Source organism: Talpa occidentalis, unplaced genomic scaffold, assembly GCF_014898055.3.
Source record: "Talpa occidentalis isolate TD23 unplaced genomic scaffold, MPIMG_talOcc4v2.1 talOcc4.17, whole genome shotgun sequence".
Classification (NCBI taxonomy): Eukaryota; Metazoa; Chordata; class Mammalia; order Eulipotyphla; family Talpidae; genus Talpa; species Talpa occidentalis.
This window is the reverse complement of record NW_023601754.1, coordinates 12338016-12355262: the sequence shown is the minus strand read 5'-3', so window position 1 is coordinate 12355262 and position 17247 is coordinate 12338016. Positions and strand designations below refer to the sequence as shown.

The window sequence follows — 17247 nt, the reverse complement described above, 5'->3', positions numbered from 1 at the left end:
AATACACTGCTGAGGGGAGCAGCAGGTGCGACAGGAGAGGTCTGCCGCACCATGTGGGATTCTTGCCAGCAGGGATTGAACCGGCACTGCAGAGGCTGCAGACAGCTTCACAGCTGCACAGTGCAGCACTCAACACACTGCGCCACCAGGGAGGCCCCAAATATAATACTTCTTTGATAATAAATATTTAAGATCTATATTCAAATATTATCATTCTCTTTTTGTTGTTGATTTTTCAAGTTCTTATACAGTCTGGATTTTAACCGTTATCAGAATAATTTGCAAATATTTTCTTCCTTTTGTTTTTTGCATGAGTCCCCCATTGCAATGCCTAGCGGTACTCAGACATGGTAAATGTTGATGTGTCCGTGTGACTTTTTGTTTTGTTGCTTTTACTATCAAGCTTTGATCAGAGCTGTTTTCGAGATGGAGATCACTCTGGGTTGTCCTGATAGCTTAACCATATTTAGTCTTCCTCTCCGTGGAAATGGAAGTCTTTCTATTCCTTTAGACCTTCTGTTGTTTTTTCTGGCAAAATTAATTGCAGTGAGAGAGCAATGGTTACCTACACTGCACATGTTTCAGAGGTATAGGGTCACCCCTCTTTAGATAAATCTCACCTTCCATGCCACCATCAAAGCCCCAGTAACCCTCTATCACCGTCCACTAGGTTCCTGCCTGCGTGGAGTTTCTATACCTCTCATGTCCTGGATGGAAGGGGGGCTTCTATGGCCTCAAAGCACAGGAGCTGGGGAAACCCAGCAGAATTCAAAAACCCTTTAAGAACCGATTAGGAGCAATGAAGATGAGGTCAGGGCTGTTTCCATTAACCTCAGGTGATTCCTGTGGGTGATCACGTTGAAAGTCCCTGAGCTGGAGTCAGAATTCCTTGCCTGCTTGAGGGTGAGGAGGCCAGGCCTCCCCCTGGGTGGAGGGACCCTGAGGGCCACTAAGGAAAAGTGTCCTCTCAACTGTGGCCATCAGGGGGCAGTGCTATCCCTGGACAGCCACCCAAGGCCAAGGACCCTACCTGCCGAGGAGTCTCTGAGCCACCTCTGGAAAGAGCTGTCAGGTAGGACAAGGAACATGCTGGAAGGCAGGGGAGTGTTACCTTAGGTTTTAGGTGGGCAGGGGGTATTTACCTGCTGGCTGCCAACCCACATTCCTGCCCCCTGTGTACACAAGATCTGGGATGATTTTGGAGTAAATATGTTACGGTTTTTACCCCATGGCTTTTTGCTCCTATCTTTAATAGGTCATCTGTCCTTGTTAGTCTCTCTTTGCTCTTTATCTCGCTTTTTAAGGCATGAACTTAGGCATGGACTTTAACGTTTTGCAATTATTGTTGCCTCTATATTCCTTCCCAAGTTGGCAGCTTCCCAGTTTTAGGGGTGGTATTTTCATGTGCTTCACTTCAACCTTTTTCTAATTTCACTTCTAATTTCCTCTTTATCCATAATTATTTGGAGAGTTTAATTTATGAATATATCATCTTTTTCTGTGTTCTTGCCCCATGTCTGTCTTAGCTGGGCTTTCATCTGCGCCTCCCATGAGTCTCCCACAGACACCCTGTAGGGTAAATGAAGATGGTCAGGCTTTTACACAATTGGCCTCTGTGGCTATCACCTGCAGTCTTGAATGCAGAGGCGCTTGGGAGCATGGGAGTGAGGCACACATGCCTGATGGTGGACACCTGGAGTATGGTGTGGGCCTGCCTAAGTGGGCAACCTGAGCATGCAGGCTGAGGCTATAAGGGCAGAGAAGGGAGGGCTATGATGGACTGGCTATGAGAGGACAAGCGACGTCTCAAGAGGAAGCCCAGAGGAAAAAGCACATAGAAATTCGCAGGCACCAAGCTGCAGTCGGCCTGCTGGCCTGTTTCCCCTGCATACTGTTAATAAGCCTGTGGGGATGATGCCAAGGGCTCCAAGTTTCTCTTTTAAGTTGCCTGAACCAACGGTGACCCTACCTGGCCTGGGATGGTTGCAAAACACAGCCCCTTTCATAACCAGCTGCAGCTGTGATGGTTAAGAGAAGCAAATTTGGGAAGCTGGAGGTGGGGGTAGAATGATAAACAGCCTGGTTAAACTAGCTATAGGAAAGTAGAGTATCCTGAGGTGGGGACTGAGGCACAGACCAGGGGGGGACATGTGGGTTGAGGGCCATTGTAAAAGAATCACTGGTCCTTCCAAATTGACCTAGTCAAACCAAATACAGAAAAGTCCTTACGTGCAAAACCTAGAAATGATTAATTTAACAGCAGTTCACAATCTCACAAAGGGATGAGCCCCTTCCAAAGAAGACTATATCAGTGCAATTTCCGAGCTGGCCAATGGCAGCAGCTCTCCTGCCCACCTGTAACCACGCAGGCCTCTCTTCTACAAACCCGTCCCATTCAGGGACTGCTCTTTCTGCTCGCTTGTGTCTGGGAAAATGTCCTTGACTTCCCTCCCCCTTTTATAATAACCCTGCCCTTTTGAGTGGACCTAAACATCTCTGCCTCATAGGGAAACTCCCTGTGAGCCACTGAAAGGGGAGCTCTGATGAAACTATTCTTAGAGGTAACCGCAGGACCCAGCTCTCTGAACCCAACACCTCTCTAAATAGACATCAGCTGGACCAACCTGGGGGCTCTTGTGAGGATTTAAGTCGCCACCAGCAAGACCCATCATGGCAAGTTTATTTCTCACAGGTCCTGAGGGGATAGGGCAGGCCTGGGGTCACACAGTCAGGGGTGTGGGGTGGCGGAGACAGCACGGTGCCTGGGGTTCTACTTTTTGGGGGTGTCAGGTAGCAGTTGGTTTGTTGTAGAAATTCTAGCCTTTTACCCGGGCAGAGGAAGATCAAGAGGTACTTCAGGAATGCTGAGGTCAGGAAAGCTTTATTATGTGCGAGGTCCCAGACCTGGGTAGCCCCGTAAGGTCGGAGCACCGGTTTAGAGACCAAGGGTTCCTTTGATACACAACTGTCTCCATATCTGTTACTTTGATCGCATCGTTTTTCAGCAGGCACAACCATTTTGTGGCAGAGTCCCCAGAAAAGGGGGGCCACGCAAAGGGGGAAAGATGCTGGCATTCAGGGATGGCCTTGGAGGGACAGACCAGCTTGGCCGGCTGCCTGAGCTTGCAGAGAGATCGCTGAGGCCCTGGCCGTGAATCTTGAAAGGGAAAGAGCTGTAAGTAAGCAAACTTGTTAATTATGGCTGCATTGGCGTGCTCATTGCACCTGGGCTGCAAGTTCTGCTGGAATCTTTATTATATTCATTTACTCAATAATATATATTCTCATCAGCTTGGGCTTACTTTTTCCTGCTTTTAAAACATGTGGTGGAGGGGGCCTCCCCGGTGGTGCAGCGGTTGAGCGCTGGGTTGCGAAGCTGCCCCCTGCAGCACCGGTTCGATCCCCGGCTGCGCCCCGGCCACCGGAGGAGGGTCCCACATGGCGCATAGACCCCCCCCTGCCTCCCGCTGCTCCCCTCAGCAGTGTACCTCGGTCCCTTTGCCTGCTCTGCTCCCCACTCTGGCTCTGGTGAATTCTCTCACCCTCCCGCGCTTCTGACTGTACCCAGTGTTTGTATGAATAAATAAATAAATCTTAAAAAAAAATAAAGTATTTCTTTAAAGAAAGGGAAGTGGGTTTTAGGGCCCAAGTCTCATCTAGTCATGATGTTGCTGGAAAATACCGGATTCTTTCTACTTGGCACAATTGTTGAAATCAAAAGACAAAGACCTGATATGAATCTTTAATATGTGCTTTAGTTGGATCAGCAAGACACTCAAATGGCTAGCCACATGCTCCAAAGAAAATCTAACACCTGGTCTCTAGCAGGTTATTTTACAGTAAGTTAAACAAAGACAGTTAATTATCTGTGAAGGGCCTTCACTCCAGGCGGTTAACTTCTGGGGTTTTTTTTTGGTGGCCCCTCTCCCTGGCAGCTCCCCCTCCACTGGCACCTGGATGCAGAGCACTTCATCCCTGGGATGGCTCCGTCTCTGACAGAAATGGCTTCCATCACTCTCCCAGGTACCTCTTGGACTGGAAAGTTAGCTCAGAGCAAACAGGTCACAGGTCAAATAGTGTGTGTATGTGCAGATTCCTAAGCTAGGCGAGGTACCCTGCTCACCCTCTTCCTAGCCCCTATCACTGAGGCTGGCGGGTTTTTGTTCTCAATTACTGTCTTTGAAGGGCATACTTGGCATTCAAGCTACTGGTGGTGCTGGTTGTCCAAAATGGGCTGCCCAACCATCCGGATCTAGGTGTTCTGTAATCGTTTGTCCTAGGTCTCCATGACGGTACCCCATGGTGAGTGATATTCCACCACCAAAAGCTGCAGTGTGATGGCCTGTCAATGAGGTGAAGTGAAACCAGCTTAGGAATGCCAAGTCTTCAAAGACCTGACTGGAGAAATTTTTGTATAAAAGACTGTGGTTTTCTTTTGGCTTGAGGGGACATTATAACTTCCTAGGGAAGATAAGAGGATCCTTTAATTGCACCCTATTGGGGGTGGCAAAGATAGGTCAGCCTGGGATTGGAGTGTCCCAGATAGCTGGAGGGAGGTGCTGGTAGCCAAACTGGCAGAATCAGTGAGTCTGGGGGCTTCTGTGCTCTTCCTGTTTTCCACAGCAGTGCCTAAGGGGGCAATAGTTGCTGTGGAGACTGGCAATCAGAGACTGGCTTGGAGTTTGGTCCTGTCCTAACAGAGGGATAGACCAGGAAGATAAGACCGAAAATGAATGTGGAAACATGTGGCCTTGTAGTGAGCAGGGTGTCCTGGCTTAGGCTGGCCATGAATTCCAGTGAGGACAGTCAACCAATTGGTCAGTCCACAGAATTGGAGTAAGGCAGAGTAAGTGGCCCTGTATCCACCAAGAAGCTCATTGTTGTCTGACACTTCTAGGATCACTGGAGGCTCACCCATTGAGATACATTAGAGGAATTGTCTCTCCTTTGGGCCCCTTTAAAAAATTTCTGCTGGGCCTCCCCTGATGGCGCAGCGGTTGAACGCTGGGTTGCGAAGCTGCCCACAGCCTCTGCAGTGCCGGTTCGATCCCCGGCTGCCGTGCGAGGGTCCCACAGACCTCTCCTGACGCCCGCTGCTCCCCTCAGCAGTGTACTTCATCCGTCTGCCTGTTCTGTTCCCCAATCTGGCTCTGGTGAATTCTCTCACCCTCTCGCGCTTCTGACTATACCCAGTGCTTGAATGAATAAATAATTAAATCTTTAGAAAAAATAAAATAAATAATTTCTCCTTCCACACTGGGTTCTTCATAGGGCCATTATCAGAGGCAGCTGATGGCCTCCTTGCCTTCTCAGGAGGCCCATGGTTTGGGCTGCCCATTCTCCATCTTGGAGAGTGGGACAGTCCCTGCTCCAGTGTCCTGTGTGATGGTGTAGAAGTCACAACCCTGGCAATGGCCTCTTCAGATACTGAAGACCAGCTCGTATCTGAAAATTGTCATGGAAAGTTGTTACCTGTCAGCTTAAATATGAACTAATAGGAGCGTGTCCTGGTTGCTGGTCATGGAAGCAAGCTGGGGGCCCTTTAAGAGGTTGAGATTCCTAACGCCCTGGTATTACATGGGGTCTTAGGTGAGTCTGAGTTGACAGGGAGCTGGCAATGGCAGCCACCATACATTGGGCCCTTTGCTTGCCTTTCTCCTTCCCTTTTCTTCCAGACAGGCTGGTCTCCTTCCTGTTACTGTAGACTTTGAAGGGCATGTCCAAAAGTGTCGAGGAAGGGCCTGAGCCCCATGATCCAGTTTCTGGAGCTTGCACCTGATGTCAGGGCAAAACTGGCTAGTAAAGTGAATGGCTAGGATGGTTTGACCCTCTGCAGTCTTAGGGTCTAGATTAGCATATTTTCTCCTGGCCTCAGCAAGTGTAGCCTGAATCAGTGCAGGATTTTTATTGGATCCTGAAAAACTTCCCTCAGTTTGTCATAACTGAATGGCTTAACAATTGCCCTCTGCATGCCCTGAAGGAGGCACGTATTTATATAGTCCCTGGTTCTAAGATCAGACTCTGGGAGTTGGTAATTCCACTAGGGGTCACTTCTGGGAGGGAATGAGCATGTAAAAATATAACATATGCAGTGTAAACAAATTGACCAAAAATGAGGCTTCTTGCTCACGGCACCTTACTATAAGAACCGAAAGTAAACCAGTATCCTTAATAATTTAGAAAATATGATTCTTCATATTCAACAAATTCTCATTATTAAATTTAGCAAAACCTTAGTTATATAAGAGATTTGTGTCACCCTAGTAGCTTGAGTTTTTCTTTGGACTAGAATTCCTAATTAATTACAGGCATAGGAAGCAATAATCCCATACATAAGAGTTTTTGAGGCTGGGAATAATTGAAGAATTAGATTATTTGTTTTAAAATTATGATTCTGGTGAAACTTTCCACCCATTCAAAATGTCTTTAGGAAAGTAATGAAGAAAATGCAGGGTTAGGACACTAATGCAAAATTTCTGCCCCCCCCCTTCTTAAAGCCAAGGGGCAACTCTTAGAAATTAAAATTTAAAGGTTATTTCCTTGAGTGTATGAGTCAGTCAAAACTACTTAGAAATGAAGTAGTTACTCAGTTACTTCTTAGAAAGTGACTGCTTGGTGGGAAAGAATGACCTATGCATTTTAAGTTAGACTGGTGCACCCTTAGCAAGGTTTTGCTGCAGGATGCTTTTCTATCAAGGAGGTTTCCAATATAAGATGGAAGTTAAGATCCTGGTGTTGGGGTTCAGATCATGAGGTTTGGTGTGTGGGGTACTTGGGTCTCTCTGAGAAAGAATTGAGCAGACATTTCCCTTCATCAGCACATGGCAACTTTATTGAGGAAAGGAAAGAATCACCCGCATACAAGCAGGAAGGCAGTCTTTAAAAGCAAGAACCGAGTTTTGCCAGGGCAAGGGGTATTCTCTTTTAATGTTCTTTGATGGAACTGCAGAAATTATCATCTTGGGGTCGAGTTGTGTTGGTGCACTAAGATTATTATCCTCTCTGTCCCCACCTCTGGCTGATAAACTTTTCTGACCCTGCCTCTGGAAACTTCCATAGCTAGGTTTCGTGTAAGATACATTAATCATCCCTACCTCTACTGTGGGAGTCATTGTGAGTCCTTCTATCTTAAATTTTTCTACTTTAAGTTTCCATCATTAGTACCAGCGCCCTTCTTGTCCTGATGCAGGAGGTCTCCGGGATTCTCAGCCCATTATGTGGCCCCAGCTATTAACTGCATGTAAGTCTCCATGGTAGTTAGACAAAGAGTTTTCAGCTAGTCCAAGTGTGATTCCAGCCTTAATCCTGAAAAACAGAAAAAATTAAATACCTCAGCCAAGCTCTAAGGCAGGCATCAAAGCAGCAAAATATACAAATACAGAAAATAGAGAAATAAAATATTCAATGCTTCTATCCAGTCTTCCTGGCTGCAGTAATGCATTGTGAAGGCACAAGCAGACACACAGGGGGTCTGGACAGGCTGAGGTCCTGTGGCCCCACCTGGGCAGGTGCCTCCCGGGCTCACCCTCCTCCTGGTCTTCCTGTGCTCGCCTCCGTGTTCCTGACATCAGCCCTGAGCTTTCTGTGTCCTCACTGGGCCATTTATGGTATGGAATCCAAACTTCCCATGAGGGCCTCCCTGTTGGTGCAGGGATAAAGTCTCAGCACTATCAAGCTATCGGCCGCCATTGCGGCATGAATTCAATCCCCGGCCGGGGAGCTGACCCACATGCTGCAGCAGACCTCTCCTGTCTCTCCCGCTGCTCCCCTCAGCAGTGGATTATAGTAGATCTGTCTGTTCTGCTCCCCACCCTGTCTCTGGTGAATCATCTCACCTCCTGCACCTCTGACCTACACACCAGTTCTTGTATGCATAAATAAATAAAAATAATTTTTTAAAAATTCACATGAAAAGAAACCAAAAGTTTATAAATTGATTATTATAAATTGATGATTTTGTGAATTCTCAAGAGAGGAAGAGTTAGGTTCACCCATGGAGACACTGTCCTGCCTCGTGTGCTCAGGAGCTGAGTCTGGGCTGGTTCCGAGGCCCATTCCTAAGGGAGCTGAGCCTCGTGTGTTTCACTTGCCTTAGGGGGTTGCCCTGAGCAGGGAGCGAAGCACCGTGAAGTCCTCGGCTCTGGATGTGCATGATGCTGAGTCCTGGGTGCTGAGCTGTGGGTGCCCCAGAACACCTGAGTGAGGCTCCCTGTAGATGAGTCTTTGATGTGCACCTGCCACCCCCATGATGGACCCAGGGCCTCCGGGGCCCTCAGCTGGGTGCTTCCCCCAGGAATTGTCGAGGCTGATGGATGTCAGTGAGCCAGGCAGTTGCCCTTTTCCCTGGTGCTGGGGTGACCCGAGCTAGATCCAGTCCAGGACAGCTTTGACCAACTGGAGTGTAGTCCTCAGGTCAGGGAAGGCCCAAAGGGCCTGGGTGGGACATAGGACTCCGTGATATATAAATGGGGCCCCAGAGCAGGAAGCCCCATACCTCCCTGACTGCAGCACCATGGCCTTGCTCTGGCTTCTCTCCTGCTTCATCCTCATCGGGGCCTCCTATGGTGAGTGCTAAAGTCTGAGGCATTAGTGGGGCCTGGGAGGAGAATTCAGGGGAAGGCCTAAAAGATGCCAGAGGGTCCACATCAGGCCCCTTGTGGAGAAATGAGGGGTTCTGTACGAGATGAGGCATTTCGCTCATTTATGTGGGGGAAAACCCACATACATGGTGAGTGACCATGGCCTTGCCACTCAGGACTCAGAATAGTCGGAAGGACACAGATGGCTGTGCTTTCTGGGATTGCCCCAACTTGAGCAGTGTCCCACATGTGTCTGGGTCTGTACAACCACCTCTTAATGAAAACATAGTGCAATGCCAGCTCAAGGGGGGCTTTGAACCCCCTCTCCTGTCCCATGGCTTCACGCAGACAGTAACCTGACTTTGCAGGAGGAAAGCGTCCCTTGTGGGCTTTCTGAGCCCTCACAGCTGTGCCAGGTGTGGGGCAGAAGCTTGTAGGGCTCAGAGGCAGGAGCCCAGAAAGTGGCTCAGATTTGGGTCCCAGGTGACCATCACAATTACTTCTCTCAGGGAATTTATCTAATGGCAGACAGCTAAGATTTTGGTTTCTGAAAACAAACAAAAAATAAAGAAAAGAAAAAAAAAACCTAGTATCATATCATGTAACTGTGCTCAGGATTTAGCAACTATTAGCATTCCAGGTTTTCTGTAAGTTGTTGTTTTTGTTTTTGTTTTTTTTGACACCCACACTGGGCTCAGCAGGTCCCTGCTCCCCGCCTCACCTGGGAAGGGGCCTCTGCTGAGCCCCTGCCTGTCACTTCTGTGCAGCTTCACACACTCACTCCCTGTTTATAACCAGAACCAGGGCTCAGTGGGGGAAGCTCCTCCCTGTATTTCCTGCTGGCCCCAAGCCTGTGAGATTTCAGGCTCCTCCCTGCACAGGGGACCAGGCCCCTCACTCCATTACTATGAAGCCTCTGCAGGGTGAGCCCCTCACAGCTACTGCTGGTGGTTTTTCTGTTCTGATAAGAAAAGATGAGGACATGTTTGGAGACACCAGCTTGAGGGAGCGGCCGGGCCATGTCCCTGTCCCTAGGGCTAGGGGCAGGGGCTGCCTGGAGCAAGGCCTGGGATACTTTGGAGGTGCCATGACTGGTGGGAAGGGCTGGGCCTGCCCCACTTTCTTCCTGTGGCCAAGTTCTCACACCCCTGGGAGCTGCTGAGGATCCTGTGTCCTGACCCAGCAAACATGTCTGCACATATCAAGGGCCCTGAGTGTCCTCCTTGTTCTGGACAATCTCGTCCTCTGTTTTTTCCTTCCTTGATGTGTCTTTCCATGGTGGGTGTTAAAGTCCTATCTTTTTAAATAATTAAGAAACTTCAATATTATGCAATGACGCGTTCCTGAAATTCCAGGTAGAGAATCCAGCGGTGTAAATGGGTACAGTCACATCCCACCAGGAAACTGTCAGAAGGGAATTTCCAGTGACCTGTGGTTCTCTGTTTCAGTTGCATACCCCATAAACGCAACATCATTTTTATAAGTTTGAATGTGAGGGCAACAATGATTGTTCCCCATTTTGTGGGGAAATGAGTCTGGGAGAGTCAGAGGGAGCTGAGGTCTCCAGCAGAGAAGCAAGGGTACAAGTACCCTGATTCCTCAGCCTGTTTCTGCACCTCTGGGCTGGGAGACCCGGATGGAGCTGCCTGTCCCTCTGCATCCCTGGGAGGGTGACTGGGCCAGCAGGCAGGGGTGTGTGTCCTCCAGTCTGGATGCAGGGGTGCCAGGAGGGGAGAGTGTGGACATAGCACTGTGCTGGCTGAAGGTGCAACCAGGGTTCTGCAGACTGACTAGACCTCACCCTCTCACCCTCCTGCTGTGTCCCCAGGCTCTGGGGCCCCTGCCAGTGAACTGGAGCTGATCATTAAACCCAGGATCATCAATGGGGAGGACGCTGCACCTGGTTCCTGGCCCTGGCATGTGTCTCTGGAGGTGAGGGGAGTCTGCACCTGATTTGGGTCACACTGGGTTACAAGCCTCACAGTGAGGTGGCTGCTACCCAGATAGTTGTTTCTGGTGTCCTGCCAGGGTTGACAGTCTCTTCTTCCACAGACTCCCCCTGGAATCCTTTTCTGTGGGGGCTCACTCATCAGCGAGAAATGGGTGATCACCGCCGCCCACTGCAATGTCACGTGAGGCCCAGGATGTTCCTAGGGACAAGGGAGGGAACATGGGGGGTGGTCTCCTCCTCAACCCTTACCTGCCTGCTCCCCCTAGGACATCTGACTGGGTTGTTGTTGGCCAGTCTGATCTAAACTCACCTGGAAACAATCACCAGATCCTGAAGATTGCGCAGGTATTTCAGACCCAGAAAAACTAACCCTGGAGGCAGGTGAGAATGAAGAGGCTGGAGGAGAGAAAATGGCCCTTAGATACGGAGACAGGAGTAGCAGATGGGCCTCAGTGCTTCTCCTGCCCACCCCCATCATTGGTACCTGAATGGGCCACCCAGAATTCATTTATCTCATCTCTTCCTCCTGGTCCTCACCCACAGATTTTTAATCACCCCAAGTTCAACTTGTACACCGTCTACAATGACATCGCCCTGCTGAAGCTGGAGAGAGCTGCTCGCTTCCACCAGATGGTGTCCCCGGTTCTCCTGCCCAGTGCTGATGACCGGTTCCTTCCTGGGACCTTGTGCACTATTATGGGCTGGGGGGACACCAAGCCCAATTGTGAGTGACCATGGCCTTGCCACTCAGGAGTTGAGTCTGGTGTTGGGCTGTTAGAACACAAGAAGTTTGTATGACTCTGCTTAGTGGTTTTGTCATCAATGCGTCAGCTTCTTGACTACTCCCTCTTAATGAAAACCTAGCAAACGTGCATGGACTCAAGGTCCATGATCCCTTGGGCTGTGAGTTTCTGAAGACACAGCTGTGTCCTAGCTTGTAGGCCCTTCCTGGTACCCTCCTTCCTGGCATAAGTGGGCTTGCAGCTGCCAGAATTGCCTGGGGGTCGGGCAGCCAAAGCAGTTCTGGGCCCTCAGAGTCCAGCCCGGTGCCCCTCCCCGGAGCTGGCTCTGCCTGATGTCCTGAGTCTCCTGCCCAGGGCCAAGGCTACCTGGCTCGTCCTTCCATCGGACAGCAGCCGCCAGGAAGGGACAGCAGAGGTGGAGAGCCCTATAAACCCCAGAGTGGGGTGTCTGGTCAGAAGGATTTCAGCCCCTTCTCTGGAGAGAAAGATGCTGACTCTGTGTCCACTCCTCCTGGGCTGGCAGGGCCCAGGACACACCCGACTGGGCAGGCAAAGCCACACCAGGCTGTGCTTGGGGCAAAGCCAGAACATCCTGGAATGGAATCAGGACTTTGAGGTTTCTGTGGTCTGTATGGTGCAGGGGTCTGGTCTTGGGCTCTGCTCCTATATTCAGGAGAGGGGGAGACCTGGGATGGTTGCCCTGGGGATTTGGCCCCATCTACCTGAATGGGCTAGGAGGATGAGCACCTAGACCTACCTTGGGCCTCTGTCTACAGGCAACAAGAAACCTGCCAAGCTGCAGCAAGCCTCCATGCCGCTCCTGTCCATGGCCACATGTAGGAGGTACTGGCCCGGAATCAAGAATTCTGTGATCTGCGCTGGGCTCCAAGGTTCCTGCTTCCACGAAGTATGTGTTGCTCAAATCTCACTGATTGTTCCCCAGTCAGGCTGGAAGAATACTCCTTGCCCCAGATCTCGTTACCCCTTTCCTTGCTTTGTGTCCTGGGAACCAGGACCAGCACTTACACGCCCAGCAGAGGACTTGCTCCACCAGCCATGGGGGTGCTGTCTGCGGGGAGTTACTCTCACAACCACCTCCTGGGCTAGATATTTACATCTTTTTTTACAGACTATTACTCCAGCTCCACCTCCCCCGACTCCATAGCCAGAGGCAGAGCTGGGCTGCCATTAGATGGTGTTTCTGCTGCCGGAGTACAGGGTTCACCTGGTCCACATGACAGGGTCTGGCTGGGGCCACCAGGGTTCGGCTACTGCTGTCAGTCTTACGGACACGGCCCTCTCCTCCCACAGGGCGACTCTGGCGGATCCCTGGCCTGCAAGAAGAGTGGAGTCTGGACCCTGGTGGGCGTCATGGCCTTCGGTAGTAAAACCTACCCCATTGGAAAACCTGTAGTGGCCACCCGTGTCAGTACATTCGTGCCCTGGATTGAGGAGATCCTGGCTCACAACTGAGCCCTTCACTTCTCATTCTGGTGCCCCTTATCCCAAATAAAAACCTCTGTACAGAAGCCCTGACTGCTCCTGTGTCTGTGACCTGGGGGAGGTGGCTGCAGTGTCCCTGTCACCCACCTGGGGGCGGTGTGTCCCTCCCTTTCCAGGCTGCAGAGCCCCAGCAGCCCCTGTTTCTCAGGGAGCTGAGGCCTTTGGGTCTGGTCCTCCCTGCTCAGGAGGCCCCTGGGGTGGAGTCTAGGACCACTTACTGTAGCCTCATTTCTCAGCCTGGTTTCTGAGCCTTTGGCAACTGGCTTGGCCCAAGGATCTTTGTGGAAGGCAGGAGTGCTCCAGGCAAGGTCATGCTGTCCTCCATGCAGCAGGGTGGGCCCTGGGACCAAGAGGGCACCCAGGCAGGCTTGTCCCTCTCCACATGCTCAGGCACCTTTCTCTGCCTCGAGCCCCCTGCATACCCCACCACAGTCCATCTATGCAGATCCCACCCTCCCTGTCTCTACCCAGGTCCTGGAAAAACTCACTCTGAGTGGCTGGACAATCTTTTCTCTAGGGCATAAGGCTGGCATCCCTCCCTTTCAAGTCCTCCTGTGTCCATCGTTTATGTGTGATTTGGCAGCTGGATGTAGAGACTTGGTCATGCTCATGTCAGTCCCACAGCCAGGCTGCAGGGGGCTGGGCTCCTGCATGGAGGGGTCAGGGCTGCTTTCTCTCCCTGTGACATCACAGACCTTGATGCCTGAGGGCTGGACCGTCATTCTCATTGGGCTTGTAAATGTGATGACTCACTCAATGTCTCCTTCCCTTTTATTACCAGACAGCTCTTCACGGAGATGTGCCGCGCAGTGACCCTGGTGCAGTGTGGAGCATGCAGGGGGCATCTCACTTCTGTTCACACACTTTCTTATGGATTCTTAAAATAATGAGCCTGTTTCCTTTCATCCCTCAGGTGCGCTCTATCAGATTTGATTCTGTATTTATAACCATTATAAACACATGGCTCAAAAGCATTTCTTTCAGTTCATGGTTGGTACTGAATGCCGTCTTGGGTAGCCTTAGTCAATAAAATGGAACAGAGTTCGAGGAGAAAACAGTAGTTTAATCTGCCAACAAATTGAGCGTCACACTCGTGTCTGAAAGACCAGCTCCTGTTTTCAGGCAGAGTTACAAGGGAATGAGGAAGGGGACGGGAAATGAGCAGAGTCAGCATTTGTGACACAACTGTTTGCAGGTTTTGGGGGAGACTCAGGCCAGCAGCGTGCTGCTGCCATCACCTGGTGGTCAACAATCCAGTGCTGTTTTCTCAGGGCATTCTTTTCCTTGAAATTAAAAACAATGTTCTTAATCCTAGAGGGAAAATGAAGGAAATGCAGAAGTTTAAAACGGCAGAGACAAATGTTTCATTCCCCTAGCGTGGAAATTAATATTCCAAATGAAGCTGAAATCCCCCCGTGACCAGGGGCGCTGTCTAGTTGGCTCTGGGACAGTTGTGTGGCCACATGGGTTCTAAGCTTCCTTGCCCCAGACCCCAAATCAGCTGTTTCTCCAAACCCCTGATGTCTTGAATGGGAAGAGATGTGTCCCTCGAGCCCAGAGCCTTGAGGGGTGTGCGCTGTGTAGGGGTAGAGCAAGTGTGTTTAATGGTAAATAATTTTCACGATAAAGATCTCCTGAGTTCACAGTGATATTTCCACGTTTAGTCTAGATGAAGGGTGTTTTTCCTAACTGTCTATGGGGCGCGTGGACATATTTCCAATTCCACATCAAGACTCCTCATTACAAGGACACAGGGAATGATGGACTGAGAAGACACCAGTTATGTGTGGCTTTGCCCCTGATTGTGTGTGAGAGCTGAGGTTTATACTAACATTCTCATCATTAAAATTTTTATTGATCTCTTGATTTGAATACTGTTTCTTCTCATTTCCCTGACATGTCTGTCTCCCCTGCTCCCTCCTGCGTCTCGCTGGCTCAGGCCCTTGTGTGTCTGAGGTCAGACCCGTCCTCGTGTCCCTGTCTCTGTGGCCCATGGGAGCCTGAAGCTCCTCTCTGCATGTCTCAGGAAAGGTCATGTCTTTTTTGTAATACTTCTTTTTTTCCCCTTTATAATACTTTTTTTTTTTTAAAGATTTATTTATTTTTCTACAAGAGCGGAGTTCAGACCAGAGGTGCAGGAGGGTGAGAGGAACAGTGGGGAACAGAATAGGCAGATCACAGAAATACACTGCTGAGGGGAGCAGCAGGTGCGACAGGAGAGGTCTGCTGCGCCATGTGGGATTCTTGCCAGCCAGCGGGATTGAACCGGCACTGCAGAGGCTGCAGACAGCTTCACAGTGCAGCACTCAACCACTGCGCCACCAGGGAGGCCCCAAATATAATACTTCTTTGATAATAAATATTTAAGATCTATATTCAAATATTATCATTCTCTTTTTTTGTTTTTTTTTTTTTTTAATATTAAATTTTATTTTTTATTCCCCCATAATTTGCAAACGCCCCATTCTGCCCCATCCTTCCCTCCACGCCCCACCCCCCAAAAGTGTCTCTGGTTCATAGTTTTTTGTTGATTTGAATTTTTCACTTTCTTAGATCATTTCCTGGTCCTTATTAAGTTTTCTAGATTCCTGCTATGAGTGAGACCATCGGTATTTTTCTTTTCTCTTTTGGCTTATTTCGCTGAGCATGATCCCTTCCAGTGCCATCCATGTTGCTGCAAATTGCATGTGTTTATCTTTTTTGAATGCTGAGTAATATTCCATGGTATATATGTACCACATCTTCTTGATCCAGTCATCTATTTTTGGCATTTGGGTTGTTTCCAAAGCTTAGCTATTGTAAACAGTGCTGCTATAAACATAGGAGTGCAGGTGCTCTTTGGAATTGATGTTTCTGTGTCCTTTGGGTAAATACCTAGGAGTGGAATTGCTGGATCATATGGAAGCTCTATGTTTGTAGGTCCAGAAATCTCCACACAGCTCTCCATAGTGGTTGGACAGTTTGCACTCCCACCAACAGTGCACAAGAGTTCCTTTTTCTCCACATCCTCGCCAACATTTGTTGTTGCTAGTTTTTTTAATATGTGCCATTCTCACTGGTGTGAGATGGTATCTCATGGTAGTTTTGATTTGCATTTCCTGATTACAAGTGATGTTGAACATTTTTTCATATGCCTGTTGGCCATTTGCATTTCCTCTTCAAGAGAAGTTTCTTTTTAGCTCTTTCTGCCCATTTTTGACTGGATTATTTTCTTTGTTGTTGCTGAGTCTCATCAGTTCTTTGCAGATTTTTGTGATCAGTCCTTTATCATTAGTGTTGGGTGCAAAATGTTCTCCCAGTTGGTGGGGTTCTCTTTGTTTTTGTTATTGTCTCTTTTGCTGTGCAGAAGCTCTTTAATTTGATGTAGTCCCAGCTGTTTATCTTTCTCTTCACTATCACTGCTTTGGGTGATGTGTCTGTAAAGATGTCTTTGATGTGCAAAATCCCGTAGTGTTTCGCCTATTTCCTTCTATGTATTTTATGGTTTCAGGTCTTATGTCTAGTTCTTTAATCCATTTGAGTTGATTTTTGTGATGGTGTGAGGTAGTGGTCAAGCTTCATTCTTTTGCATGTAGCGACCCAGTTTTCCCAGCACCATTTATTGAACAAACTTTCTTTGCTCCAATGCATAGTCTTTGCTCCTTTGTCAAAGATTAGTTGACCATAATCTGTGGGTTTATTTCTGGATTTTCTATTCGATTCCATTGGTCCTGTATGTCTGTTCTTGTTCCAATACCATGCAGTTTTGATGATTATGGCTTTGTAGTATAGTTTGAAGTCTGGGAGTGTGATGCCTCCATTTCCTTCTTTTTTTTTCAGTAGAGCTTTGGCTATTCGGGGTTTTTGGTGAGTCCATATGAATTTCATTCAATATTGTTCTATTTCTTTGAAGAATGCCATTGAGATTTATTGGAATAGCATTGAATCTGTATATTGCTTTTGGTAGGATGGCCATTTTAATAATGTTTATTCTTCCAATCCATGAGCAGGGGATGTCTTTCCATTTCTTTGTGTCTTCTTCTATTTCTTTTAAACAGTGTTTTATAGTTTTCTTTGTATAGGTCTTTACCTCTTTTGTTAGATTTATTCCAAATATTTGATTTTTTTTTGTTTCGATAATAAAAGGGGTGGTTTTTTTTGATTTCTTCTTCTTCAGATTTATTGTTTGTGTATAGGAAGGCTACTGACTTTGCGTGTTGATTTTGTATCCTGCCACTTTACTGAATTGATTGATGAGTTGAATTAGTTTTTCTGTGGAGATTTTGGGGTTTCTCTATGTATATTATCATATCATCTGCAAATAGTGATAGTTTGACTTCTTCTTTTCCTATTTGGATTCCTTGGATGTCTTTCTCTTGTCTTATTGCTCTGGCTAGGACTTCCAGTATTATATTGAAAAGCAGTGGTGAGAGTGGACATCCTTGTCTTGTTCCAGATCTTAATGGAATTGCTTTCAGCTTTTCAACCATTG

General features: G+C 48.4%; 1 protein-coding gene and 1 long non-coding RNA gene across 2 annotated transcripts; one reads left to right on the top strand and one right to left on the bottom strand.

Annotated features, from left to right (window-relative positions):
• The first annotated feature begins 1034 nt into the window (after nt 1-1034).
• Nucleotides 1035-12794, top strand: LOC119249080 (chymotrypsinogen B-like). The gene is made up of 9 exons (XM_037516153.2): nt 1035-1072; nt 3006-3175; nt 3936-4023; nt 10408-10511; nt 10632-10711; nt 10797-10875; nt 11074-11254; nt 12050-12180; nt 12585-12794. Exons 3-9 carry the CDS (start codon nt 3981-3983, stop codon nt 12744-12746), a joined length of 780 nt encoding a protein of 259 aa, XP_037372050.1. The 5' UTR covers nt 1035-1072; nt 3006-3175; nt 3936-3980; the 3' UTR covers nt 12747-12794.
• Nucleotides 9961-13439, bottom strand: LOC129146062 (uncharacterized). Its single transcript, XR_008552425.1, has 3 exons — nt 13265-13439; nt 10841-10926; nt 9961-10729 (listed from the first exon to the last, which is right to left on the bottom strand). It is a non-coding gene; the product is annotated as an uncharacterized LOC129146062 (long non-coding RNA).
• Nucleotides 13440-17247: the final 3808 nt, after the last annotated feature.